The sequence below is a fragment of the Triturus cristatus genome, chromosome 9 (genome assembly GCF_964204655.1).
Source record: "Triturus cristatus chromosome 9, aTriCri1.1, whole genome shotgun sequence".
In the NCBI taxonomy this organism is placed as follows: domain Eukaryota; kingdom Metazoa; phylum Chordata; class Amphibia; order Caudata; family Salamandridae; genus Triturus; species Triturus cristatus.
This window is the reverse complement of record NC_140592.1, coordinates 430,925,982-430,953,519: the sequence shown is the minus strand read 5'-3', so window position 1 is coordinate 430,953,519 and position 27,538 is coordinate 430,925,982. Positions and strand designations below refer to the sequence as shown.

At 45.9% G+C, this 27,538-nt stretch overlaps 1 protein-coding gene across 1 annotated transcript in view; it reads left to right on the top strand.

Annotated features, from left to right (window-relative positions):
* The window catches only part of LOC146798096 (cytochrome P450 2G1-like), a 1,456,444-nt gene that overhangs the window by 570,385 nt on the left and 858,521 nt on the right, over positions 1-27,538 (top strand). The window contains exon 6 of the mRNA XM_085625316.1: positions 25,437-25,613. Coding sequence (XP_085481442.1) covers positions 25,437-25,613 — 177 coding nt within the window. The remainder of the gene's footprint in view (positions 1-25,436; positions 25,614-27,538) is intronic.

Below are 27,538 nucleotides of genomic sequence, written 5' to 3'. Positions count from 1 at the left end.
ATCTGAGCCAGGAGCAGAAAACCTGGCCCTCTCTTGAACCTCTCAGAAAGCAAGCTGCTGATGATGCTGCTGGGAATGCTAGTGGCACCCATAAAATCTATTGGGATGATGGACTCCTTTATTCAGAGTGTAGAGACCCCAAGCCTGGTGCTGTCAGGAGGTTGGTTATTCCTCTGAAGTTTCGGAGCTTCCTACTGACACTAGCCCATGATATTCCCTTAGCAGGACACCTGGGCCAGAACAAGACTTGGGACAGAATTGTCCCTCACTTTCACTGGCCCCACATGTCTGCAGACACTAAGGAGTTTTGTCGCTCCTGTGTGACCTGCCAAGCCAGTGGCAAGGCAGGTGGAACCACAAAGGCCCCCCTGATACCACTACCTGTGGTGGCAGTTCCCTTTGAGAGGGTAGGGATTGACATTGTTGGTCCCATGGATCCTCAAACTTTATCTGGGCACAAGTGTATCCTGGTGGTGGCGGACCATGCCACTACGTACCCAGAGGCCATTCCACTTAGGACCACTACAGCACCTGTGGTGGGAAGAGCACTCTTGGGTGTATTATCAAGAGTGGGTTTTCCTAATGAGGTAGTATCTGACAGGGGTGCAAACGTCATGTCAAGTTACCTGACTGCAATGTGGAAGGAGTGTGGAGTGAATAACAAATTCACCACACCCTATCACCCACAATGCAATGGTTTAGTTGAAAGATTCAACAAAACCTTAAAGGGCATGATCAAAGGTCTCCCAGAAAAGCTTAGGCGCAGATGGGACATCCTTTTGCCATGCCTTTTGTTTGCCTACATGGAGGTGCCACAAAAGGCGGTTGGTTACAGCCCTTTTGAACTTTTTTTTGGCCATCCTGTTAGGGGTCCTTTGTGTCTGGTGAAGGAGGGTTGGGAGTTACCTCTCACCCTAAACAGGACGTAGTGGACTTTGTACTTGGTCTCCACTCCAGGATAGCTGAGTGCATGAAAAAGGCAACTAAAAACCTTGAGGCAAGCCAGGAATTGCAAATGGCTTGGCATGACCAAAAGGCTGTGCTGACTGTTTACCAGCCAGGGCAAAAGTGTGGGTGTTGGAGGCTGTGGCCCCAGCAGCCCTCCAGGAAAATTAAGTGGCCCCCATACAATTGTTGAATAGAAAGGGGAGGTCACCTACTTGGTAGACCTTGGAACCCCTAGGAGTCCCTATAGGGTACTTCATGTCAACAGACTAAAACCATATGTTGACAAGCAGACATGGGCTTGCTCATGGCTACTGATGAGGGACAGGAGGAAGAGAGTGACACACTCCCTTACATGCTTTCTCAGAACCCTAATGATGGATCAGTAGATGATGTAGCCTTGGCAGGCAACCTCACTGTCCAGCAACAAACTGACTGCAGAAAACTTCTCAGCCACTTTAGACATATGTTTTCTCTGACTCCAAGTCAGACCACCTGGTGCACCCATGAAGTGGACGCTGGGGACAGTCTACCTCTGAAGAATACGATCTTAAGGCAACCTGATCATGCCAGGGACTGTATAAGGACAGAAGTACAAAAGATTATGGATTTGGGAGTCATTGAACCCTCAGATAGCCCTTGGGCTAGTCCAGTAGTACTTGTGCCTAAACCTCACGCCAAAGATGGCAAGAGAGAGATAGGGTTTTGTGTGGATTACAGGAGCCTCAATGCAGTCACTAGGACTGATGACCATCCCATCTCAAAGGCAGATGAGCTATTAGATACTTTGGCCTCGGCCAAGTTTCTAAGCACATTTGACTTGACAGCTGGCTACTGGCAGATCAGACAGGCTGATGTTGTAAAGCCAAATACAGCATTTTCTACCCCTAGTGGGCACTATCAATTTGTGGCAATGCCCTTTGGTTTCAAGAATGGACCTGCCAATTTTGAAAGGTTGGTGAATCAAGTCCTTACAGGCCTGGAAAACTATAGTGCAGCATATCTTGATGATATGTCTGTCTTTAGCTCCACATGGGAGGAGCACCTGGTCCACCTCAGGAATGCTTTGGAGGCCCTTCAAAAAGCAGGCCTAACTATAAAGGCTACTAAGTCTCAGATAGGGCAGAGTCAGGTTGTGTACCTGGCCCACCTTGTAGGTGGAGGCCAGGTTCAACCATTGCAGAGCAAAATCCAGACCATAATGGACCGGGTTGCTCCCACTACCCAGACTCAGGTGAGATCCTTCTTAGGCCTGACGGGGTATTACAGAAGATTTGTCAAGGGGTATGGATCAATAGTGACACCCCTGAATGACTTAACCTCTAAGAAAATGCCCAAAAAGGTTCAGTGGACAGTTAGCTGTCAAAAGGAATTTGATGACTTGATGCAGGCCATGTGCACTGCTCCCATTCTGCAAAGTCCTGAACACTCCAAAAAGATAATTGTGCAAACAGATGCATCTGAGTTGGGGGTACGGGCTGTACTGTCACAGTTGAATGATGAAGGTCAGGATCAACCTGTATCTTTCATAAGCAGAAGGTTGACCCCCACAGAGAAACGTTGGTCAGCCATTGAGAGGGAGGCCTTTGTTGTGGTTTGGGCTCTGAAGAAGTTGAGGCCATACTGGTTTGGTACTCACTTCATTGTTCAGACAGACCATAAGCCCCTCTTATGGCTAAAACAGATGAAGGGTGAAAACCCAAAACTTCTTAGGTAGTCCATTTCCCTACAGGGGATGTACTATACCGTGGAACATTGACCTGGGAGTAACCATGCCACTGCAGATGGACTTTCCAGATTAACCCTGGGCGTAGTGGGCATAGTGTGGTTTCGCGGAGCATCGCGAAGTGGTGCTAAATCTATGCACACTCGCACACTCCACGTAGCCCCACTACGCGCCACCCGCCTCCCTCCCGCCCTCTTTTAAAATCACTTACAACGTTAAAAGTAAAGAAAATGACTTACCTGAACTGCGACATCCCGGGGCTCCCTCTTCCTGCTTCCTCGCTGACTTCTTCCTCACAAATGCACATGCACAGGCGCCCGCGCATGCGCATTTGTGAGGAAGAAGTCGGCGAGGAAGCAGGAAGAGGGAACCCCAGGACGCCGCAGTTCAGGTAAGTCATTTTCCCCACTTTTACGTTGTAAGTGATTTTAAAATGAGGGCAGGCGGGAGGCGGCTGGCGGGCAACTCTGCTCTGTCATGGCGTTTGCCTAGCCTGACTGCTACACCTACTTTGTGGACCGCTAAGTAGGAAGCACTACGCACACTCCGCGGGCGGAGCAGAGCACTACGCCCACGTTTACTCCAGATACTTCCACTTAGAACATGAAGAATCAACTGGTCAAGGTTAGTTCAATGTCCCTGCGTTTGGGGGGGTTGTGTAGGAGTCAGATCGGCCTCTTATGGTTACCCCCACGTTTTGCTGCTGTAACACTGTTTTTCGACTTTAGTCTGGCTGGGGCCCTGCTATTCAGGACCCCAGCCTAGCTACTTTCTCTCTAAATTGATTCCATGTACTTTAGGTACACTCCAGATTGGATTCTGGGGTACCATTGTGAGTCCCTAGTATATGGTATACTGTGTACCCAGGGCATAGGTACCCCAGAGGCCTACCAGGGGCTGAAGCATGTATTATGCCACCCCTGGAAAGCCCTCCAAAATGACACCACAGGTCTGCTACTGCAGCCTGGGTAAGGTGGTGTGTGCACCCCTTACTGAGATATAAGTTCACTATATCTCAACAATCACTGCACATAGAAACCTATCAGTCACCCCTATGGCAGGCCTTCTCAATCCTGAAGGCAGGGTGCTTGGTTATATGTGAGAGGGTGCCCAGGTATGAGCTGAGTCCCTCTGCAGCCTTCGTAATCTCTTCTCCAGGGTTGTCAGTGGTGTAGCCTGACCATATACTCTTAAGTGCATTATAACCAAACGGTAAATGCCAATTTTGGACTGGCTGCACGGAAATATGTTGTGTATGGTGTCAAACACCTTGACATCATACCACCACACCAGTAACCTGTGTGGGAGTATGATCCCACCCTTCTAGAGGGAGAGACATGACAGTACCGGTATACCCGGTACCAAGTTAAAAGAGCCCTGGCATCACAAAATGGACACTGCAGCCTCCTGCTGTTTACCGAAACTCTGGCAGGGGAGGCCTGGAGAATAGGTTTCCTGTCACAGGGAGGTGTAACCATCTCCCAGACAGGCTGATGTGTATTGGGGCTGGGTGGGAGCACTCTCAGTGTGCTTTGAAGTCCTGCACTGGGGACACATTTGGTGTCCCTGTGCATAGTCCAGCTCAAACCAGTTCAGGGGCTACCAGCCCCTGCTCTGGCATGAAACTGGACAAAGGAAATGGTGTAGCCACCCTTCTTTCCAAACAATGCAATAGGTTGGTCCCCTGAGTTAGTCCAACCCCTTTCTTAGGTATAAGTAAGGCACCCCTGGCAAAAGGACTTTAGATACCCCTGGACAAAACTGCAACTGAACCCTGGAACTTTGATGCTCCACTGAAGATTAGAGGACTGACGAAATCTCCCTTGGGGTCAAGGAGTGACTCCCCTGCTTGGCAGGCACCAACAAAGCAATTGCCCGTCTGCATCTCCAAATCTCCCATCGGACTCCGAAGTATCTGCAGCCCAGGAAGAGGATTTCCAGACATCTCAGAGGCCGACCCGAGCCCCCAGGAAAGCTGAGACCCGCAGCCCTCGTGAGTAGCGTGGAACCGGAGCTCCTGGTCACCGTGCACATTTGCAAATGCATTGACTTCTTGATGTCTCTTGAAGTTATGCTTTAGGTTACTTGTTACTTGTAGATTGTGGGCCTACACTCCACGAGTGTTCCGTGAGCTTGCTTCTTGCATTTCTGCTTGAGGCTCCTTCACAATCCCTGGTCCGTCGACTGGTGGGTCCCTGTGAAGGCAACTTTGATTTTACTTGGGCTTCTCTAGTTGCTCCAGATGTGCCTTGACTCCCCACTGTGTGGTGTGTGCCTCAGACCTTGCTGGTCTGCACCAAAGCATCTTTCTCCTTTCTGCGTGGGTTGCTGTTGCCAAGGCTTGTTGTGTCCAATCCGGGCACCAATACTGCAGCACTCGACATCCTTCGTGGGATAGCTCGAATCCTGCTCCTGGTCATCATTGACGCCTCCTGGTCCTCGTGTCTGAAGAGTCAAGCTTCACCTCCTTCACCTGAAATCACCCGACATCGGTGTGAATTCTCCTACCGTGCCCCTGGTCACTGGCTAGTGACCCACACTCTGTCACCTCTGCTTTCAGGTTCTTCTCGACTTTAATCCAGGCTTGGATCTCTTCGGACACTTCGCATCTTCCCGGCAGCAGCACTTCTTCGCCAGCTCCCTTTGAAAACGATGACGCAACCCGACATCATTTGACCCCTATGCACCCGGCTTCCCTGGGTGAGGTAACTCAAGTACTCCATTGCTCCCATGGGTTTTGACCCTAGAACTTCCTAAGTCCAAAAGGGTTTGGTCCTAGTTCATCTCTAAGTGTCCCTAATCTTTAAAAATCTATCCGCGACTTTCCCCATAGAAGCTGACGGGAGCTCGCTGCTGTGTTCTCACACTGCACACGGCCCCTATAGGTCCCCTGTGTCACTACCTTGGGTGGTTCCTTGGGGTCCCAGCGATTCTACAGGCTCTAGTCCTTGTGTCTAGTTCAGTCATGGTTCTTATACCACTATTTTAGTCTATGGATTTGCTCGCCCTAGGGCCTAACGTGTATTTATGCTATTGTACTGTAATATTTGAAGTGTAACTTATGTGTTTGGACCTCTAGCCTCATAAAGAGAAGAGTAGCGTGTGTTTAGAAATTAATACATAGATTTTATATATATACTAGGCCTGGGCCAAAATTCCGTTCCGTTCGCGGAAATTGCGATAATTTGGCATTTTCGCGTTCCGCGGAAAGTACGAAAATGTCAAAATTTCCGCATTCCGCAGCTTAGCGATAATTTGTTTCTTGCTCGCGCTGTAAAATAATACATTCTCGCGCGCGCGCGATCGCCTTACCTGAATCCAAGCGCTCGCCGACAAGTTTTCCCGATCCGGTCGCGTTCTCCACGAGATGTTGGATTGTTGGTAGCCATTTGCGCTGTCTCGCGACAGTTTGCGCCCGCAGTAACATCATGCGTCGCGCGATCACGTCTTTCTTCTCGCGATCATGCACCGCGAGACAAGTGAAAACAAGATGGTCGCGCCCGCGAGCAACCGCTTGGGTAAGTTGGCGAGCCGCGACCAAGCAGAAAAAAAACGCGAACGGGCGGGAAAAAAACTTCCGCATCTTCGCGATATTTCCATGTATTTGCGGAGATTTTTAAAATTTTCGCGATAATTTGCGAAAGTGAATTTCGCAAATTCCGCCCACCCCTAATATATACCTGGTGTGGTTGTCTTTCATTTAGCCATTCAAGAGATTATAGACTGGTAAAACAATCTGCTTTACATTCCTTCAAGACTTAGCCTGAAGGCTGCTCTCCATAGCTACCACTAGGATAGCTTTCAATAAAGGTTGTCTTTAACCTATCAACAATAAAGGGTTGTTTGGACAGGAGCAAGGTGCCCACTATAACTAGTGGACAGCATATACCAGGCCAACTTCTCACACAAATCACTCGTAAATATTTCAGCAAAGCAAACAACATGAGACTGCATTTACCATGATGCCAGGGGCAAACCTTGCTGGGAGGTTAGGCGGTGTGCTCCCACCCCTGTTCCTGTTTAAAAGTACTCCTGTGAGTCATTGAGCTGACGAGCTCATGGAAGAAGCACCCGCACGCCAGCGAGAGGAACCTGACCTGATGTGATGTTTGGCAGCCTACTCAGCAAACCCCAAATTTGAAGCCTGTAATCTCTACTGATGACGGTTAAAGAACCAGAATGAAGCACGTTCTGACTAAGAGCGCGTCGCTCGTGTTGCACTCGGTGTAAACGTAATCCACTTTTAAAGCATTACAAATTGATATACAAATTATCTTTCATTCCATATATTCCAAAAATAGCTCAAGGTGCCCAATGCATTTCGGGCCGTGGCCCTTCGTCAGGGGCAGCACTATAAAAGAGAGAAAACCAGGAATCAGCCTTCATCCAGGCATCATTTATAAGCATTTGTGATGTAACAAATGGTGCAACGTAGACATTGGGTGTAAAAATTAAAACCATTAGATACCATGTGTATGTGAGTGTTTGTGGTTAAGAAGAACTTAATCTGTATGTTAGTCGGTGAAGTGCATGTGAAATTTGAACGGAAAAAGAAACCGGAGAAAACCGTGATGGTTTAACGTGTGTGTTATAGTGTCCTATTTAGCGCAAAAGTCAGTGATGTACACGAAAGAAAGAGAAACAAAATTAAGTTAAACAAAAAGCCATAAGCCCGTAAGAAAGAACAATTGAAACAATAGTGATTAAAAGACTTACGAATAGTGAAAAATGCGAGTAGTCCAGTCGTTTAAGAACGAATGCGTCTGTAGGCAATGTTACGGCAAATCAGGACGTACAAGTCCATGTTAATCCAAAGTGGATTTGAATACTGCCGGTAGTCGCACAAACTAATCAAAGGAAATGTGAGCGTATAGACGAATCATGTGAGATTACGATCAAAGAAAGAAACCAATCATTGTGGGCGTTAGCAGAATGTCAAATAAAGCACAGGTAAAGGTACACCTCGTGATCATGCGAACAAATCGCATTGGGAAAGTAGAAGACGCGCGTAGGTAGAAGTATTCTCATTGGTGTTTCGTAATCAATGGTAAAGATCATGGAGGGTTGACACGTTCGGAAAACAGAACTACAGTGAAAACAGACTTGTAGTTTCATAAGAGGGTAATGGTGGTGGTTAACTTTATTCGATAAAAAGTCATCATAAAAGTATACAGATTTAGAATTCAATACAATACGATAATACAGATAAAAACATAAACCCACCAATACTAAAATACAGACAGCAACCACTATCGCTTTTACTAGTTTGGTGAAGGGGACAAAGGAACACTGTCAATGTCATAGAAGCTTACTGCCAAAGGCCTTCCAGTAGTTAGATAGAATGAGGGAGGGCCTTGACACGCCTCATACGAGTCAACCATGCACTGCCCAAGAACTTGGCAACTCCACACACCATGGCAGTGGAAGTCGTGTCGGTGCAAAGAATCCGCAGGGCCATTTTGTGACATCTGAGGCCCAGCCCCTTGCATAATGGCTTTAACCATGTTCTTCTGGCTACCCTATACGCAGGACAGGCAAAAAAGAAATGCGCTACAGACTCATTCGGGGCTGCGCAACCTGGACAAGCCTTAGATGGGGCACCTTGTTTATTCCACCTCAAGGTAAAGTCATTCACCGGGAGAATCCCGAACCTAACCTTTAAGTAAAGTGATCTGTCCAGGGGTTTCTCTATGAAATCCAAGAACGGTTCAAATCTCCTTGACCATTTGAACGTCATAAACCGCTCGGTTAGGGAACCTCCTGCACCTCTACAAAAGGTCTCCTTCTGAACCCAGTCCCAGTACAGCTGTTTAATCTCTAGTTTGGGTGGTGGTATTTGGCTTTTCCATGAGTCGCTCAAACCCAGTAGAACAACCATCTGCCTCAGATTATTCAACCATTTGATCCGATTAGGCGATTACCAGTATCAAGCAAGATAAGTTCATCTAAAACAGCTGCGTACTTTTCTAACTCCCTGGTCCTTCGCAAGCGAACCCAAAAGAGTAATGGGCGCAGGCGCACTAGATCTTTGAAGGGGCGTCTGCCCATATCTATCCGTAGGGGAGTTAATGGGGCGGAGACAGGAAGGGCAACCAGATCTCTCAAAAACTTATTTTCGGACATGATTAGCTCAGGAGTGCTCTCGAACCCCCATAATTCGGAGCCATATAGGGCGGAAGGTAATACTTGGCCCTCATAAATTGCGAGAGTCGGTGCCACAGGCTTGCTCATGGACTCTCGATGTTCTCTCAGGACCGCCCCTGAGACTCTTTTATGGTTTAACAGCATTTTGGCCAAGTGGTCTTTCCAACTCATCCGACTATTAACCCTAACTCCCAAATAATCGAAAGAGTCTACCAACTCCAAAGGCTCACCATTAAGCGAGAGATTGTTCCTAAACCTAGTAGATGGCGATAAGGCCATGAGCTTTGTTTTAGAGGTATTGATGGTAAGACCTCTGTCGATACAGAACGCGCTAAAGCGGTTTAGGAGCTTTTGGAGGTCTGAAGGGGACTTAGAGATCAGAATGGCATCATCCGTGAAGAGGAGTGTAGGGGTTTTTTCACCTGCCAGGGATGGCGCATCGGCCAGGTCCTCTCTCAGATGGTCCACCACACCATTCACAAAGAGAGAAAACAGCGTTGGTGCCATGACACATCCCTGGCGTACTCCCCTCTTCACGGGTATCCTCTCTGTCAGTTGTTCTTGAGTGCCCCATCTAATCCTCGCATAATTCCCCTCGTGAAGTTTCACAATGAAGCCTAAGAGTGATCCTGGGATGCCCATATTCTTTAAAACTTCCCACAGCCTTTCCCGAGGGACCAGGTCGAACGCCATCCTGAGGTCTACGAAAGCTAGGTATAAACTACCTTTATTGATGGTCACTGTCTTCCAATAGATCGCAAGGAGGCGGAAGACCTGGTCCATCGTGCCCACCTTTTGACGGAACCCGACTTGGAAGTGAGACAAGATGTGTTCCTCCTCCATCCATACACCCACCCTCATGATAATGACTCTGCCAACCACCTTTTGGATCACGTCAATCAGACTGATCGGTCTGTAGTTGGCAGGGTCGTCTCTGGCGCCTTTTTAAACACAGTAATCACTTCGGCTCCCTTCCATGAGTCTGGCACGGGGAATCCCCTGGTGATCAAATTCATTATTTGGGCAATGAGTTTGGCCCACATTACGGGTTCTTCCAGAAGGAGATCTCCTGGGATCCCGTCAGGGCCGGCAGCTTTCTTCGATGTCAAGTGTCTAATGGCCAGGACCACCTCGGAAGACAAAAACGGTTCTTCAAACAGCAAAGGGGAAGGAACCATGGATGCCGAATCGGGGGGAGGAGGATGGACCGCTTCTATCCCACCATACAGTGCAGAAAAATGGCAATGCCATTGCTGGCTTGTAATGTGATTAGCTAATGATGGTAGCTAAAGAGGGTAATGTGAAAGGATACACACAGTGTCATAATCGTGTATAGAAAAGATAATAAAGGTGTGTAAACAATGTAAGAGAGAACAGAGTGTATAGATGTCACATAAATAATAAAATCCAGCGATATTACAGGCATATCAATGTGCAAGTGTACAAAATAATATTAAGAAATGTGTGTAATAAATATATATGTGCTAAGGGTAAAAAAGAGAAAGAAAGAAAAAAATAGAAAAAATTATATAAAGAGTTGTGTATGAAATAGAATGACAAAGATGGAGAGTTATGAATATGAAGAATACAATACAAACGGTAGGTCATGAGGTAAATAGGAAACAAGATGAGAAACAGGATTTGTGATCATCATGGTACACTCAGTAACGTCAGCCAATGTCTGTGAAAATCAAGACTGTGACAATTTTCACAACCATAATAAATTACAGAGTTATGTTAACAATACTGTAGTCGAGACAGGAGATTGTACTATAAATAGCAGCCAAGATCATAGCGTTCATTTAACCCTTTCGGGTAAATCAAATCCAATTTGTTCATCCAGAATATTTCTCGTTGTAGTAGAAATTGAGTATTGTTGCGTCCTCTAGTGAATGGAATTTGTTCAAGAATTAGAAAACGCAGTTGACAAATGTTGTGTTGAAGAAGATGAAAATGATTGGCAATTGGAGATTTCGTCTGTCGGGTGCATATGTTAATGATGTGTTCATTCAGTCTGATACGCATTTTTCTCTCGGTTTTACCAACATAAACGAGTCCGCATGGACATTTAAGCATGTAAATCACATTCTGACTGTTACAAGTGGCTGTTACCATCAATTTTATTGGGTAGCCTTTGTGTGGATGTGGAATGGTATTACCTTTAATGATTGAATTACAATTGCTACAGTTTAGACAAGGAATAGTTCCCTTGAAATCCGTACCAATATGGGTCTGAGAGGTAGACAAGACTTGTTTGAGGTTCCGTGATCTTTGGTAAGCAAATCTGGGCTGTGTGTCAAAAATGTGTTTAAAATCCACTTCATTGCTTAGCATTGGCCAATACCTGAGAATAATCTTTTTAATTTGATAACTTTGTGTGGAGAATTTTGAGACAAATACATTTCTGGATTCAGACTTTTCCAAGGATTTTGGTTGTAATAGCTTCTGTCGTGTCGGTTTATCTGCTTTGACAATAGCATTTTCCAAGATTTTTGTTGGATTGTCTCATTGTCTGAATTTCTCAATGCATTCATTTTTACTGGATTCATAAAGGTCATTGGTGCTTGAAATTCTTTTCAGTCTGAGTAGTTGAGAATATGGTAAATGTTTTTTGAGTGAGGGTTGATGGAAGCTGCCAAAGTGTAATAGATTGTTGCGGTCCGTCGGTTTGGTAAAGACTTGTGTGATTAGATGGTCACGTTTGTTGGTGACGAGAGTATCTAGAAATGTTACAGCGTCATGACTTATGGAGTGAGTAAATTCAATCCGGTGATCAACTGAGTTGAGCTTTTCTATAAGAAGTTCTAAAAGTTGAACAGGACCTTTTCCAGATAACAAAAATGTCATCGATGTATCTTTTGTATAGGATCAGATTGTCAATCTAGTCAGGTTTTGTTAGGATGTTATCAGTTCATTTAGTCTTTATTCGATTAAAAATCATAAAAGACACAGCATCACAAATATATAAGCCACATCAATAAATTAAATAAAATGGTATTAAATACACCAAGACTAATGTAATAACAGTAGATCAATAATAACAGTATAGGATGTTATCAAGTTCAAAACGGTACATGTACAGGTTGGCATATGTTGGCGCAGCACAGTTGCCCATAGAAGTGCCAGAGCATTGAATGTAATATGTTCCAGACCATTCAAAGTAACTGTGATAGAGTGTAAAATGAATGAGTTCCATAAGGAAAATCTTCAAATCATTGGGTTTGTCAGTGGTCAGTAAGAATGATTCTATAGCCTTGATTCCTTTATCATGGGGAATTGATGTGTTTAATGACTTGACGTCAATGGTACACAGTACTGTGTCTGGAGTAATTTGGTTCTGGATTGATTCAAGAATGTTGAGAAAATTTGTGGTGTCTTTAATGTAGGTTGTCATGGATTGTACTAACGGTTGTGGATGTTTGTCCAAATATCGTCCCACGGGTTCATGAAGTGAATTGACGGTAGAGACAATGGGTCTGAATGGAGGTTTGGTGGCGTGTTTGTGATTTTTTGGTAGCATGTAAATGTTGGGTGTTGCCGGATTATCCTTAATTAGGTACTTTTTGTCATCATCTTTTATTGTTCCGTTTTCCAAGGCGGTGTTAACAATGGTCTTAAGAATGTCAATGAATTCTTTAGTTGGATCTGATGATACCGACATGTATATTTCTGAGTTTTGTACATGTGCGTTGACACTTTCTTGATAAAAAGTGGAATCCATTATAACCAATGCTCCTCCTTTGTCTGCTTCTCTGAAGGTTATTTCGGGTTTGCTCGCTAGTTGTTTGAGTGTGTCTTGTTCTTTTAGCGTGATATTGTTAAAAACAGTTTTGGTGTGATAGATAATGTTTTTCAGTTCCTTCTTGACAATTGTCTCAAACGCATCTAGTACCTTGTGGCTCATGGGGGCCATAAATGTACTTTTATTTCGCAGTCCTAGTAGTGTATTATTACGTGGGATATCCGGCGTACTTATGATGTTGTGAAAAAAGTGTTTCAATCTCAAAGACCTCATAAATTTGAAAAAACTGACTTCTGTTTCTAGTTGGTTGGAATGGTACGTGGGTACAAATAAAGTTCCTTTTTGTAAAGTTTGTATCTGAAATTGTGTAAGATTGTAACTGGAAATGTTAATTACGAGGTTTTCTGACTGCGTGTACTTTTTGCAACGGTTTTTGGTGTGATTTTTCCTCCGGGATCTCCTAGTGGCTTTGTGCCTGATCCTAAAAAATGTTGTCTGTTATTGCTTGTTGAAGGGTCTTCAATGGCTGGTTGTAGTGTGTCTACTGTTTCTGGGATTGCTGTAGTTGACTTGGAAAATGAAGTGTTAGACGGTCTGGTGTTAGTAGAAGAATCTTCAGAAGATGTAGCATCTGAATCAAAGGTTCGGCCCGTCTGTTTACGTTGTTGTCTTCTGCTGGCGTACACTTCGGCCCAGGTGTAAACTTCTCCCAATTTGTAGTCCACTGTGTCGCGTTTGAATGTTCTGGTCTTTCTTTCATTAATTTCATTGGTGTAAGAATCAAGTTGTTTATTAAGATCTGCTAAAGTAGCATTCCAATCAGTGTCTGACAATTTTGTGGAGATATCCTGCCGTAGATCATCTATTTCTTTATTCAGTTCCTCCAGAAGTTTGGACAATTCCTCGACAATCAACAAGATTAGATCCAATGAACATTTGTTGAGAATGGCCTCCCAACGTAGTGTAAACCGTGAATTGTTCTTACATAAAGTGGATTTTAGTGCAATTCACAGACCTCTTGGAATTCGTTGAACCTTGTGATACCTGATGAGAGTATTGGCGTGGAGTTGTTGGTTAATGGCTCTTTTGGAAGTGTAGAGTAACTGTTTTATATTGGATTGGATAGAAGTCGTACTGGAGCTGGTTCCTGCAGTATCCTCAAATAGTGCATATATTCGTTGTGTTTCTTCGGGCGTATAAACAAAGGTCTCAGTTCTACTTTCTTTGTTTGTATCAATGTCATCCATTGGTCAGGTGGTGCGCGGTCTGTCTTGCTCAGGAAGGGGTAATGCGACAAAGAATAGGCAGAGGATGCACACTCGAAACAAGTTGATAAAGTGATTAAATTATTAAGTTTATGGGTGCAACCGAGTAGATCCCCCTGAGTAGGGATATAATCAGGATGAAGCACGTTCTGACTGAGAGCCCGTCGCTCGTCTTGCACTCCGATGCGAAAATAAATCGTCCAATGGTAAATCAAAACAGTTTGGAGTTTATTCCTTAGAGTAATCGGTTTAAACGTAATCCATTTTTAAAGTATTAAAGAACCAGAAACACGTGTCTAGAGATCAGCACTATCTGTGCCAACTCTGCCAAAACATTCGTAAATATATCAGCAAAGCAAACAACATGAGACTGCATTTACCATAATGCAAGGGGCAAACCTTGCTGGGAGGTTAAGCGGTGTGCTCTTACCCCTGTTCCTCAACAAATGTGCACTATGGCTGGCATTATGAAAACTTGAAGCATAAGGAGAACATTTGAGGGCCCAGGGGGTGGGCTGTATTTCTGTGCCTCCAGTAGTAATGCTTATCAGGTTATTTTCTTATGGTTAGGCCTGTTTCCATATTCTTTTCAAAATAAAGTTATATATAGTTGTAGGAGAGTAGGATCTGCATTTATGTTGCCCCCACTTTTTTTCTGATGTATACACTGGTTTCTGGCTATAGTCTGCCTGGGTCCCTGCTAATCAGGGCCCCAGTCTCTCTGTTCTCTCTAAACGACTTGGTGTGCATATTAGATGCACCAGTGATTGGATACTGTGGTACCTTATGAGCCCCTAGTATATGGTACCTTAGGTACCTAGGGCATAGGCACTTCACAGGCCTACCAGGGGCTGCAGCATGTATTATGCCACCCCTGGGAAGCAGACTCAAACTGATACCACAGGCCTGCTACTGCAGCCTGTGTGAGGTAGTGTTAGCACTCCTCACAGAGATATAGGTTTCTATATCTCACCATACACACACACATATAAACCCATCAGCCACCCCTATGGCAGGCCCTATCAATCCTGAGGGCAGGGTGCGTGGTTTACAATGTGAGGGGGTACCTCTGCCTGAGCAGGACCCCTCTGAAGCTACCAGAGTCTATTCTCTATGGCTGTTTGTGGATGTGGTTAAACCATATACTCTTAAGTGCATTAAAATGCTAACTTTGGAATGACTTCATCAAAACATGTCGTGTTAGGTGTCAAACAACTTGGAATCATACCCCCACATCAGTCCATGATGTGGGAGCATGATCCCACCCTTCTAGAGGGGCTGACATGTAAAACAATAGAAATCCTACAGAGCCTTGGCATCACAAAATGGATCCCACCAGCACAGACACTGGGGTGCCCTCCTGCTGCTGACTGAAACTCGCAGTGGAGGAAGCCCAGGATTTAGTGTATTGGGACTGGGTGGGTGCACTGCTAGAGTGCTTTGAAGTCCTGCACTGGGGAAGCAGTAGGCTCCTCTGTGCATATGCCAGCTCAAACCGGTTCAGGGGCTACCTGCCCCTGCTCTGGCATGAAACTGGACAAAGGGAAGTGGCTGTAACCACCCCCTCCTCTGACCCTCCTAGAGGAGTGGTCATAGAGCTAGTCCCTCTTCACTCTAAGATAGCAAGCTTTGCCATTGCAAATCAGATAACCCTGGACGATGCTCTACAAAGAAGAATCCTGGCCCTTCAACGTTCCACTAACTTTGGAAGACAGAAGAATCTCCCTTGGAGTCAAGGAGTGACTCCCCTGCTTGGCATGCACCAAAAACCTTAATCAACGGTTGCAAACTTTCCCGCTCCCGCTAGAGTTCGAAGTCCCTGCTGCCCCGGTAGTAGATTTCCTGACTTCTCGACGGCCATTGTGAGTCCCCAGCAAAGCTGTGTGAGTGGACCCCACGAGTGATGAGGAACAGCAATACCCGGGGACCGTGCACTATTGTCGAGTGCAAACCCTTCACGACATCCTACGGACTTGTGCATTGGACCATTTGTGGCCCAAGCCTCCAGCAGGTTTTGTAGTGAAAATTAGAGGCCTACACCATCCTGAGTGACCGTGGGCCCCTGTGAAGCATTTCCTGAAGAGTCTACACAAGACTTGCAGTTGCCAAGGCTTGTTGGCTACAATCCGGTTGCCGATACAGCCATCAGCCGCAGACGTCATGGGACACTCTGAATCTAGCTGCTGGTCATCATCAATCTCTCCTGGACCTCGTGAGCAAAGAGTCAAAACACCATAGATGACCTGAAATCACCCGACATCCGTTGTCAGCCATCTTCCTGGCCACCGGCCACTGGCAAGTGACTTTGAACACTGTCCCTTCAATTTTCAGGTTGCCTCCATCTTGAATCCACCTTTGGATTTCACCGGACACTTCTTCAGTCGACGCAAGCAGCAAGTCTTCTTTGGTCTCCATAGAAAACAGCGACGCGACCCGACACCAAAAGACACCTATGCACCCAGCTTCCCTGCGTGAGGTAACTCGTGCACTCTGGTGCCCTAGTGTGTGTTGGCCCTCGAAGTACTTACCTTGTAAGTGGCTTGCTTGTAGATTTCCTCGAAGTACCCTAGAACTTTAAAAATCCAACTGCGACTTGCACCATTATAATCAATAGGGAACCCGCGGCTGTGTTCACACACTGCAGGCGTCTCCCGTGGGCCTGTTACTTACCTGCTAACACTGCAGTAGTGAAGCCCCAGCGATTCCCCAGGCCCTAGGCCTTGTCATTTTGCAAGTTGAAATTCTTATACCATTTTTTTAGCATATGGTCTGGTGCGCCCCTAGGGCTCCAGCCATATTTGTGCTTAATTTATTGTGAGACGTTGACATTTGAATGTGTATCTGGCTTCTAATCTCATAAAGAGATCAGTAGAGTGTGTCTAGTAATATTTTATATATTTACCTGTGTGGTGTCCTTTCATTTGGTAATTCAAGAGATTATAAGTAAAACAAGCTGCTTTACATTCCTCTGAGACTTAGCCTGAAGGCTGCACTCCACAGCTACCACTATGATAGCTTTCTTTAAAAGGTTTTCTTAAACCTATCTGCCATAAGAGTCGGATTGGACTGGTGCAAGGTGGCCACTATAACTAGTGACCAGCATATGCCGGGCAAACTTCTCACATTGGTGGGCAGCGTGTGGGATTCCAGCTTGCCATTGTTTTACCACAAAATCTCTATTTGAATTACTAACTGAAAACCACTAAAGGTACTCAAGGTACATATAAAGTCAAGCCCTAGTTTCTATAAGTTCTACTGAACTTAGAGCTGTTTGTGAAGGGATAGCACACCCTTGCTACAGCTCAAGGTAGGTTCAGTAGGCCACAAACTAGTGTAGGTAGTACAACACCGCATAACACTAGAATGACCTTAAGGGGTGGAGCCAGTGGGTCCACTCAACCTCAGTATAAGGACATGACCTTCTTTGACTTAAGGGCCATGTATGTTGCAAGACACCTGGGGTTAGGACAGAGTACCGCCACACAACACCTGATAAATCTACTTGTAGCAGATGATCTTAGACTGGCTCTAGAAGCTGGTGGATCTGGATCAGGGGGTGGGTCAGCCATAGTCTCTGGGTCTGATGATGAAAATCAAGATGACCTGGAGTCTGTGATTGAAGGGCCAGATCCACAAGGATCTGAACAGGACAGAGGAATTCTCCCTAAGATCGTTGGCAGAGTGGAAGAGAGGCCTAGGTCCCCTTCAAGGGAATCTAACCACTCATATCACTCTGACAAGGATTCTGTCCATCAGAGGAACTCCTACTTCCATAGGGAGACCTCCTCTGAAAGAAGGTAGAAGATGCTCCAGTATGAGGTAGCTAGGCTTGCCCTCAGAACCAAGCAGCTGGCCTTAGATAGAGAAGCCTTTGAGCTCCAGAGAGCTTTTAGAAAAGAGGGGTTAGACACCCCTGGTGGCAGCAACAGTGTCCATAGAGGTAGAGAATATACTCCAGACCATAGGAACCTGTGCAAGGTTGTTCCTCCCTACCAGAGTGGGGATGATATCCTCAAATGGATAACTTCTATGGAGAGGGCCTGTAAAGTTCAACAGGTCCCCCAGAAACAGTGGGCAGCAATCTTGTGGCTCTCCTTTTCTGATAAAGGTAGAGACAAGCTCCTCACTGTTAGAGAAGAGGATGCTAATGACTATGAAGCACTGAAGAGCGCATTAATAGATCGGTTTGGCTTAACCACTGAACAGTACAGGTTGAAGTTCAGAGATACCCGGAAAGCACAGACTCAGGATTGGACTGACTTTGTTGATTGTGCAACCAAGGCTCTAGAAGGTTGGCTGGGTGGTAGTAGAGTTACTGATTTTAAGGGATTGTATAATCTTATAATGAGAGAACAGATCCTTAATAATTGCCAAAAACAGTTGTTGCATCAATACCTGGTGGACTCTGATCTGATCTCTCCCCAAGAATTGGGAAAGAAGGCAGACAAATGGGTCAGAACCAGGGTGAGGCAGAAAACCCAGAACCAACGGGGTGACACGAAAAAGCAGGATCCTAAAGGCTCAAATAAAGGTGAGGATAAGGCAAAAGACCAGAAGTCTTCACAAGGGCACCAAAAATCTGCATCTGGTGGGGATTCACAGTCTACAAAGGGAAAAGGCCAAAAGAAGCCTTGGTGCAAATTCTGTACACAGAAAGGGCACTGGACTTCTGATTGTACCAAGTCCAAAGACCAAACCACCACCACTCCGGCCCCTAAGGCAGCTGTTCCCCCTAGTGCAGTCATTGGTGGAGGTGGTAACGAGAATAAGGGTGTAGTAGGGTTGACCCTGGGTTCTGATGTGGACTCTGGCTTAGTCAGAGTACCAACACAGGCATTGCTAGTTTGTGAGGGAGACCTTGAGATGTCCTTCCTAGTGAGCCCCAGTAATCTGGGCAAGTACAACACAGCACCCTATCATTAATGGCAAACAGGCTTTGGCATTCAGGGACACAGGTGCTAGTGTCACCATGGTGGCAGAGGATCTAGCGGACCCTGCACAGATCATCCTGGGTGAAATGTACCAGGTGACCAATGCAAGCAATGTCAGGACCAACCATAGTCTGGCAGTTGTGAGCTTCTCCTGGGGAGGGGTAACTGGGCTCAAAAAGGTAGTAGTCAGTGCAGACCTCCCTGTCGAATGTTTATTGGGCAATGATCTGGAGACTTCAGCCTGGTCTGAAGTAGAATTATGGACTCATGCTGAGATGTTGGGCATACCTGCAGAGGTATTTGCTGTGACCAGGTCACAAGCCAAAATGCATAAGGCTGAACCAGCTCTGGATCCTGAAACTATAGAGCAGATGCTACCCAAGAGGAACAGCAGTAGGGTTAAGGCTGTGCCTTCACCTCTGTCTCAGATCTCAGATTCCCATCCTGAGGGAGGAGAAGCAGATCCTGAAGAATGAACTGCCCCAGAGGGACTTGAGCCTGATCAGGTTGAGTTCTTGGGGCAGGGGGACCTTCCAGGGAAGATCTGAGTAAGGAGCAACAGTGCTGCCCCTCTCTTGAACCCCTCAGACAGCAAGCTGCTGCTGAGGCTGCTGGGAGTGCTAGTGGGTCCCATAAATTTTATTGGGATGAGGGACTTCTATATTCTGAGGCTAGAGATCCTACCCCTGTAGACACCATGAGGTTGGTAATACCTCAGAAGTTTATGGGGTTCCTCTTCACCCTAGCACATGACATCCCATTGGCAGGACACTTGGGCCAAAACAAGACCTGGGACAGGCGTGTCACTCATTTTCATTGGCCACACATGTCTGAGGACACCAAGGAGTTTTGTCGCTCCTGTGTCACTTGCCAAGCCAGTGGCAAGTCAGGTGGCACAACAAAGGCCCCCCTGATACCACTACCTGTGGTGGAGGTTCCCTTTGAAATCGTAGGGATTGACATTTTTGGTTCCCTTGACCCTCCAACTGCATCTGGGCACAGATTTATACTGGTGGTAGTGGATCATGCCACCAGGTATCCAGAAGCTATACTCCTCAGGACTACCACAGCCCCTGTGGTAGCAAGAGCCCTCATTGGAGTTTTCTCCAGAGTGGGTTTCCCTAAGGAGGTCATATCTGACAGAGATACAATCTTTATGTCAGGATATTTAAAAGCAATATGGAAGGAGTGTGGTGTCAATTACAAATTCACTACTCCCTATCACCCACAATGCAATGGGTTGGTTGAGAGATTCAACAAAACCCTAAAGGGAATGATTAAAGGCCTCCCAGAAAAGCTTAGGCAAAAATGGGATCTCTTACTTCCCTGCCTTCTGTTTGCATACAGGGAGGTTCCACAGAAGGGGGTTGGCTACAGCCCTTTTGAACTTCTGTTTGGGCACCCTGTCAGAGGACCCTTATGTCTGGTGAAGGAGGGATGGGAGTTCCCTCTCAAACCTCCCAAACAGGATGTGATGGACTATGTACTTGGTCTCTGCTCCCGGATGGCAGAGTACATGAAGAAGGCAACTAAAAACATTGAGGATAGCCAAGAATTACAAAAAGTTTGGCATGACCAAAAGGCTGTCCTGACTGTTTATCAGCCAGGCCAGAAAGTGTGGGTGTTGGAGCCTGTGGCCCCAGTAGCTCTCCAGGACAAATGGAGTTGCCCCCATGCAATTGTTGGGAAAAAGGGAGAAGTCACCTACTTGGTGGATTTGGGAACTCCCAAGAGCCCCCTTAGGGTGCTCCATGGCAACAGACTTAAGCCATATGTGGACAGGGCTGACATGGGCTTGCCCATGGCAACTGATGAGGACCCAGAGGCGGAGAGTGACCCTCTCCCTGACCTGCTCTCACTGAACCCTGATGATGGGTCAGTTGATGGTGTTGCTTTGGCAAGCAGCCTCACCGAGCATCAATAAACTGAATGCAGACACGTTCTGCAACAGTACAGACATATGTTTAGCCTGACCCCAAGTCAGACTTCCTGGTGCACCCATGAGGTGGACACTAGAGACAGTCTGCCTGTAAAGAGTAAAATCTACCGGCAACCTGACCATGTCAGGGATTGTATCAGGACTGAAGTCCAGAAAATGTTGGAATTAGGTGTTTTGAGCCTTCAGATAGCCTTTGGGCTAGACCAGTAGTCCTTGTGCCAAAACCTCATACCCAGGGTGGTAAGAAAGAAATGAGGTTTTGTGTTGACTACAGAGGCCTCAATGCAGTCACCAGGACTGATGCCTATCCAATTCCCAACGCAGATGAACTTATAGATACTTTGGCCTCAGCCAAGTATCTTAGTACATTTGACCTAACAGCTGGCTACTGGCAAATCAAGTTAGCTGATGATGCCAAGGCCAAAACAGCATTTTCAACCCCTGGTGGGCACTATCACTTTGTGGTAATGCCCTTTGGCTTGAATAATGCACCTGCCACTTTTCAGAGGTTGGTGAATAAAGTTCTGACTGGTATGGAAACCTATTGCTCAGCTTATCTTGATGATATTGCTGTCTTTAATTCCACCTGGCAGGATCACCTTGTCCACCTCAGGAATGTTTTGGAGGCCCTGCAAAAAGCAGTCCTCACTATCAAGTGCCTGATAGGGCAGAGTCAGGTTGTGTACCTGGGCCACCTTGTAGGTGGAGGTCAGGTTCAACCATTGCAGAGCAAAATCCAAACCATCATGAAATGGGTAGCTCCAACAACACAGACACAGGTTAGAGCCTTTTTAGGCCCGACTGGGTACTATAGGAGGTTTGTTAAGGGATATGGATCTATAGTGACCCCCTTAAATGATCTGACCTCTAAGAAAATGCCAAAAAAGGTTCCGTGGACAGCTAGCTGTCAAAAGGCATTTGATGACCTCAAGCAGGCAATGTGCACGGCCCCATCTTGCAGAGTTCAGATTACAAAAATAAGTTCATTGTTCAAACAGATGCTTCAGAGCTCGGTGTGGGAGCTGTACTGTCTCAACTTAATGATGAAGGTCAAGACCAGCCAGTAGCTTTCATAAGCAGAAGGCTGACCCCTAGAGAAAAACGTTGGTCAGCTATAGAGAGGGAGGCCTTTGCTGTGGTGTGGGCCCTGAAGAAGCTGAGGCCATACTTGTTTGGCACTCACTTCATAGGTCAGACTGACCACAAGCCCCTCCTATGGCTCAAACAGATGAAAGGTGAAAATCCAAATGTTCTCAGGTGGTCCATTTCCCTACAGGGGATGGACTATACAGTGGAACATAGACCTGGGACCCAACATGCCAATGCAGATGGACTCTCAAGGTATTTCCACTTAGAACATGAAGACTCAACTAGTCAAGGGTAGTTTAATGTCCCTGTGTTTGAGGGGAGTTGTGTAGGAGAGTAGGATCTGCACTTATGTTGCCCCCACTTTTTTCTGATGTATACACTGGTTTCTGGCTATAGTCTAGCTGGGTCCCTGCTAATCAGGGCCCCAGTCTCTCTGTTCTCTCTAAACGACTTGGTGTGCATATTAGATGCACTAGTGATTGGATACTGTTGTACCTTATGGGCCCCTAGTATATGGTACCTTAGGTACCTAGGGCATAGGCACTTCACAGGCCTACCAGGGGCTGCAGCATGTATTATGCCACCCCTGGGAATCAGACTCAATCTGACACCACAGGCCTGCTACTGCAGCCTGTGAGAGGTATTGTTAGCACTCCTCACAGAGATATAGGTTTCTATATCTCACCATACACACACATATAAACCTATCATCCACCCCTATGGCAGGCCGTATCAATCCTGAGGGCAGGTTGCATGGTTTACAATGTGAGGGGGTGCCTCTGCCTGAGCAGGGCCCCTCTGCAGCTACCAGAGTCTATTCTCTATGGCTGTTTGTGGATGCAGTTAAACCATATACTCTTAAGTGCATTAAAATGCTAACTTTGGAATGACTACATCAAAACATGTTGTGTTAGGTGTCAAACAACTTGGAATCATACCCCCACATCAGTCCATGATGTGGGAGCATGATCCCACCCTTCTAGAGGGGACGACATGTAAAACGATAGAAATCCTATAGAGCCTTAGCATCACAAAATGGATGCCACCATCACAGACACTGGGCTGCCATCCTGCTGCTGACTGAAACTCGGAGTGGAGGAAGCCCAACAAAAGGCATCCTGTCACAGGGAGGTGTCACCACCTTCCAGACAGGATTTAGTGTATTGGTGCCGGGTGGCTGCACTACTAGAGTGCTTTGAAGTCCTGCACTGGGGGAGCAGTAGGCTCCTCTGTGCATATGCCAGCTCAAAATGGTTCAGGGGCTACCTGCCCCTGCTATGGCACGAGACTGGACAAAGGGAAGTGGGTGTAATCATCCCCTCTCCCTTGACCATCCTAGAGTAGTGGTCATAGAGCTAGTCCCTCCCCTATTGTTACTATAAGATAGCAAGCTTTGCCATTGCAAATCAGATAACCCTGGACAACGATCTACAAAGAAGAATCCTGGCCCTTCGATGTTCCACTACCTTTGGAAGACAGAAGAATCTCCCTTGGAGTCAAGGAGTGACTCCCCTGCTTGGTAGGCACCAAAAACCTTAATTAACAGTTGCAAACTTTCCTACTCCTGCTGGAGTTCGAAGTCCCTGCTGCCCTGGAAGTAGATTTTCTGACTTCCCGATGGCCATTGTGAGTCCCCAGCAAAGCTGTGGCAAGTGGACTCCACGAGTGACGAGGAACAGCAATACCCGGGGACCGTGCACTATTGTCGAGTGCAAACCCTTCACAATATCCTACAGACTTGTGCATTGGAACATTTGTGGCCCAAGCCTCTAGCAGGTTGTGCAGTGAAAATCAGAGGCCTGCCCCATCCCGAGTGACCGTGAGCTTCTGTGAAGCATTTCCTGAAGAGGCACCTTTGCGATCCCTTGCCGATTGGCTTGTGGGTCACCCGAAGACTTTCTTACCAACTAAAAGGGCTTCTCTGGTTGCTCCAGGCCTGCCCTCACATACCCTTACTGGTTGAGTCCCTCAGACCTTGCTGGTCTGCACCATCGACTTTCTTCAGTCTACACACGACTTGCTGTTGCCAAGGCTTGTTGGCTCCAATCCGGTTGCCAACATCACCATCAGCCGCAGACGTCATGGGACACTCTGAATCCAGCTGCTGGTCATCGTCAAACTATCCTGGACCTTGTGAGCGAAGAGTCAAAACACCATCGATGACCTTTTATCACCCGACATCCGTGGTCAGCCATCTTCCTGGCCACCGGTCACTGGCAAGTGACTTTGAACACTGTGCCTTCAATTTTCAGGTTCCCTCCAACTTGAATCCAACTTTGGATTCCACCGGACACTTCTTCAGTCGACGCAAGCAGCAAGTCTTCTTTGGTCTCCATAGAAAACAGCGACGCGACCCGACACCAAAAGACACCTATATACCCGGCTTCCCTGGGTGAGGTAACTCATGCACTCCAGTGCCCTAGTGTGTGTTTGCCCTTGAAGTTCTTACCTTGTAAGTGGTTTGCTTGTAGACTTCCTCGAAGTACCCTAGAACTTTAAAAATCCAACCGCGACTTGCACCATTATAATCAATAGGGAACCCGCGGCTGTGTTCACACACTGCACGCATCTCCCGTGGGCCTGTTACTTACCTGCTAACACTGCAGTAGCGAAGCCCCAGCGATTCCCCAGGCCCTAGGCCTTGTCATTTTGCAAGTCGACATTCTTATACCATTTTTTTAGTATATAGTCTGGTACGCCCCTAGGTCTCCAGCCATATTTGTGCTTAATTTATTGTGAAACGTTGACATTTGAATGTGTATCTGGCTTCTAATCTCATAAAGAGATTAGTAGAGTGTGTCTAGTAATAAATACATATATATTTGATATATATGCCTGTGTGGTGTCCTTTCATTTGGTAATTCAAGAGATTATAAGTAAAACAAGCTGCTTTACATTCCTCTGAGACTTAGCCTGAAGGCTGGTCTCCACAGCTACCTCTAGGATAGCTTTCTTTCAAAGATTGTCTTAAACCTATCTACCATAAGAGTTGAATTGGACTGGTGCAAGGTGGCCACTATAACTAGTGACCAGCATATGCCAGGCCAACTTCTCACAATAAAGTAGAAAGAGACCCCCCATACCATGTAAAAATGTGTTTGGTTGAAATACATCTGAAATTCCACGATAATAATAATAGTAGTAACTTTCTGGTCATATTTTAATTTGAAATTGTACCCACACCTTCAAGCTAGGAGGTTGGCAAAAGTACTTCTACAGAAAGTGTCTGCCCAGTGTTACTGAGTTACATGTAATCTGAGATTTAAACCCATGCAGAGGTATAAATCTATATTTGCTGATATCTCCACATGCAAATTTACCTGTGTGAGTTGGGTTCTAAAGGTAATCCAGAACTACTACTGAAAGTTAGGATTAAATGAGAGGTACAACAGGAGTAAGTTACAACTACCCATAGCAAAAGCTTTGTGAGTTGGGCCATAAAATGTAATGATGTGAACAACCCCTTTGCTACCTCAATGCTCCTACCCAATAAACACATTTCCTGTACAATAACTCTATTGTCACATTGATTCACTTTCAGCTTCCTGCAACAGCACCATTACAGTCCATGGCACTATATAAAAGTATGAAATTTAAAAAGTAGAAAAAGAAAGTGTATAACAAATGTATTTTACTATTCATATCTTTTGCCTAGATGTATGACACATATCCACGTGTGATGGATTTTCTACCAGGACCTCATCACAAAATATTTAACATTCTAGTAGATCTTCTGGCCTTCACTGAAAAGAAAGTGAAAATTAACCAAGCGACTCTGGATCTCAGCAATCCTCGGGCCTACATTGACTCCTTCCTCATCAGAATGGAGCAGGTAAGTGAGGTGTCCTTCAAGTCAGACATACATTCTTAGTCTGTAATGATGAAGACCATCACTAGAGGTCCCTCTAGTCAGACAGGAGTCCTTGACGTAAGTAGGTGTAGTACTGTAAACCTTTAATGGATGTCCCACAGGCTTCCTCTACTGCTCCTTCAATGTTACAGTACAAGAGAATCAGCTAGGGTAGCAGAGCCTTGACTAGGGTTGTAGCTACATCTTTGCATAACAAGTGTCATTTTAATGAATTTGTAGATGTGAACATGCATACCTGGTAATGATTTTTCCCTAACAATGCCTAGCTTGAATTCTTCTGGCCATCACAATCTGTGATCTGCAGGTATTTTCTATTTTGTCCAACTTTTTGCAAGCCAGTGCAAAGGTGCTTTGTCCTCTGAAGATCTCTCTAATTCGTGTGGTCATAGTTTGGGGTTTCTGGTGTTTGGAAGGTGGGCAATTGATTCAGGGCTTGAATCTCAACTTGTTAACTGTGAAAGGGTTTTTACATATTAAATGTCTCTGCATTATATCAAATTTAACCTGTAAACAAGCACATGTTATAAACTGTGTTATTTATGCTTAGAGCTCACTATATCCTCATCTCAGGACTTTAGGGGAGAACTGACCATAATCATCCAAAGAACTCGAACATCCTAGTCCCAGCTTCAGAACAAAACCTAAACATTTTTAACTGACACTTCACTGCACTCTGCACCACCCTGCCCTCTGGTGGCATCTATGTCCCCTTTCACTTTAAACCAACTTCTCTTCCCTCTCGCAATGAGCAGATTCATGCTCCCATACCACCTCCCTCATGCGAGGAGCAGATTCATGCACCCACACTCCCACCCCCAAAACCCATGACTCTCAACTGCCCCAGAGGTCTCTGCCCAAACCCCTGTCCATCCAACTCCACTGCTGAATGCCTGGATGCTACGGTTTTGCCTCCAGGATCATCTTCACTCCCCCAGGGCTCTCAACCCTGTCTGAGCTTCACCCCACTACTTTTGCCCAGCAATCTTCTACCCCCTATAGTATGGCTCCAACCTTAGACCCTACAAATGTCTCCAACCCAACCCCAGAACATGCCTCACCCCTTCACTGTCCCAGGTGTCTTGCAACTGCTCCCTATAACAGCATATCAAGTACTCAAAATCAACACTACTTTGAATGAAATCGCGTCACTTCACATAGAAGCAAAGAATATCCACACCCTGCACAAACCCCTCACACCACTGATAAACTCTGACCCTGCTACTAACTCTCTGCACTGCCTCAAACCCAAACACTCCACGACTAAAATGTCCCAGCAGAAGGCTGAATTGATGGAAAACTCCTATTGTATTACCTCCCATTCAATCCTCCCCACTCAAGGTCCCAGTTGTTCTTAGCTCTAACAGGAGCCTAAACTCCTTACACATTCCAAGGCTGCCCTCCCAACTAACCACCATCCAACCAAACTATCCTGAACCGAGACCTACACCCATGCACCGCTGCATGCTTATAAACTACATGTCAGCAGAAAAGCATGCCACGGATATAGCAGATACCATCGTACGGACATCTGCTTTGTAACGGAAACCTGGTTAAACAACTAAATATCTCCTTATATCAACCTTATTCCCTCCCCAGGTTTTTCAATCATTTGCAGCAACCACAAAGGTGGTAGGAGTGGTGGAGTAGTCATTATACACCAAAGCGATCTATGTTTACCTCCCTTTCACACTCTTGAACACCCTAGTTTTTAATTTCAAGGAGCTCACCGCTTCACAAATGGACCCAAACCCCACCAAACTCCACATCATCTATCACCCTCCAGTCAAAATGCACAATTCCTTGAAGACCTAGCAAGCCTAATATCACAAACCTCACTAAAAGACAGCACTGATATTATATTAGAAAACCTAAGCTTGCACCTGAAC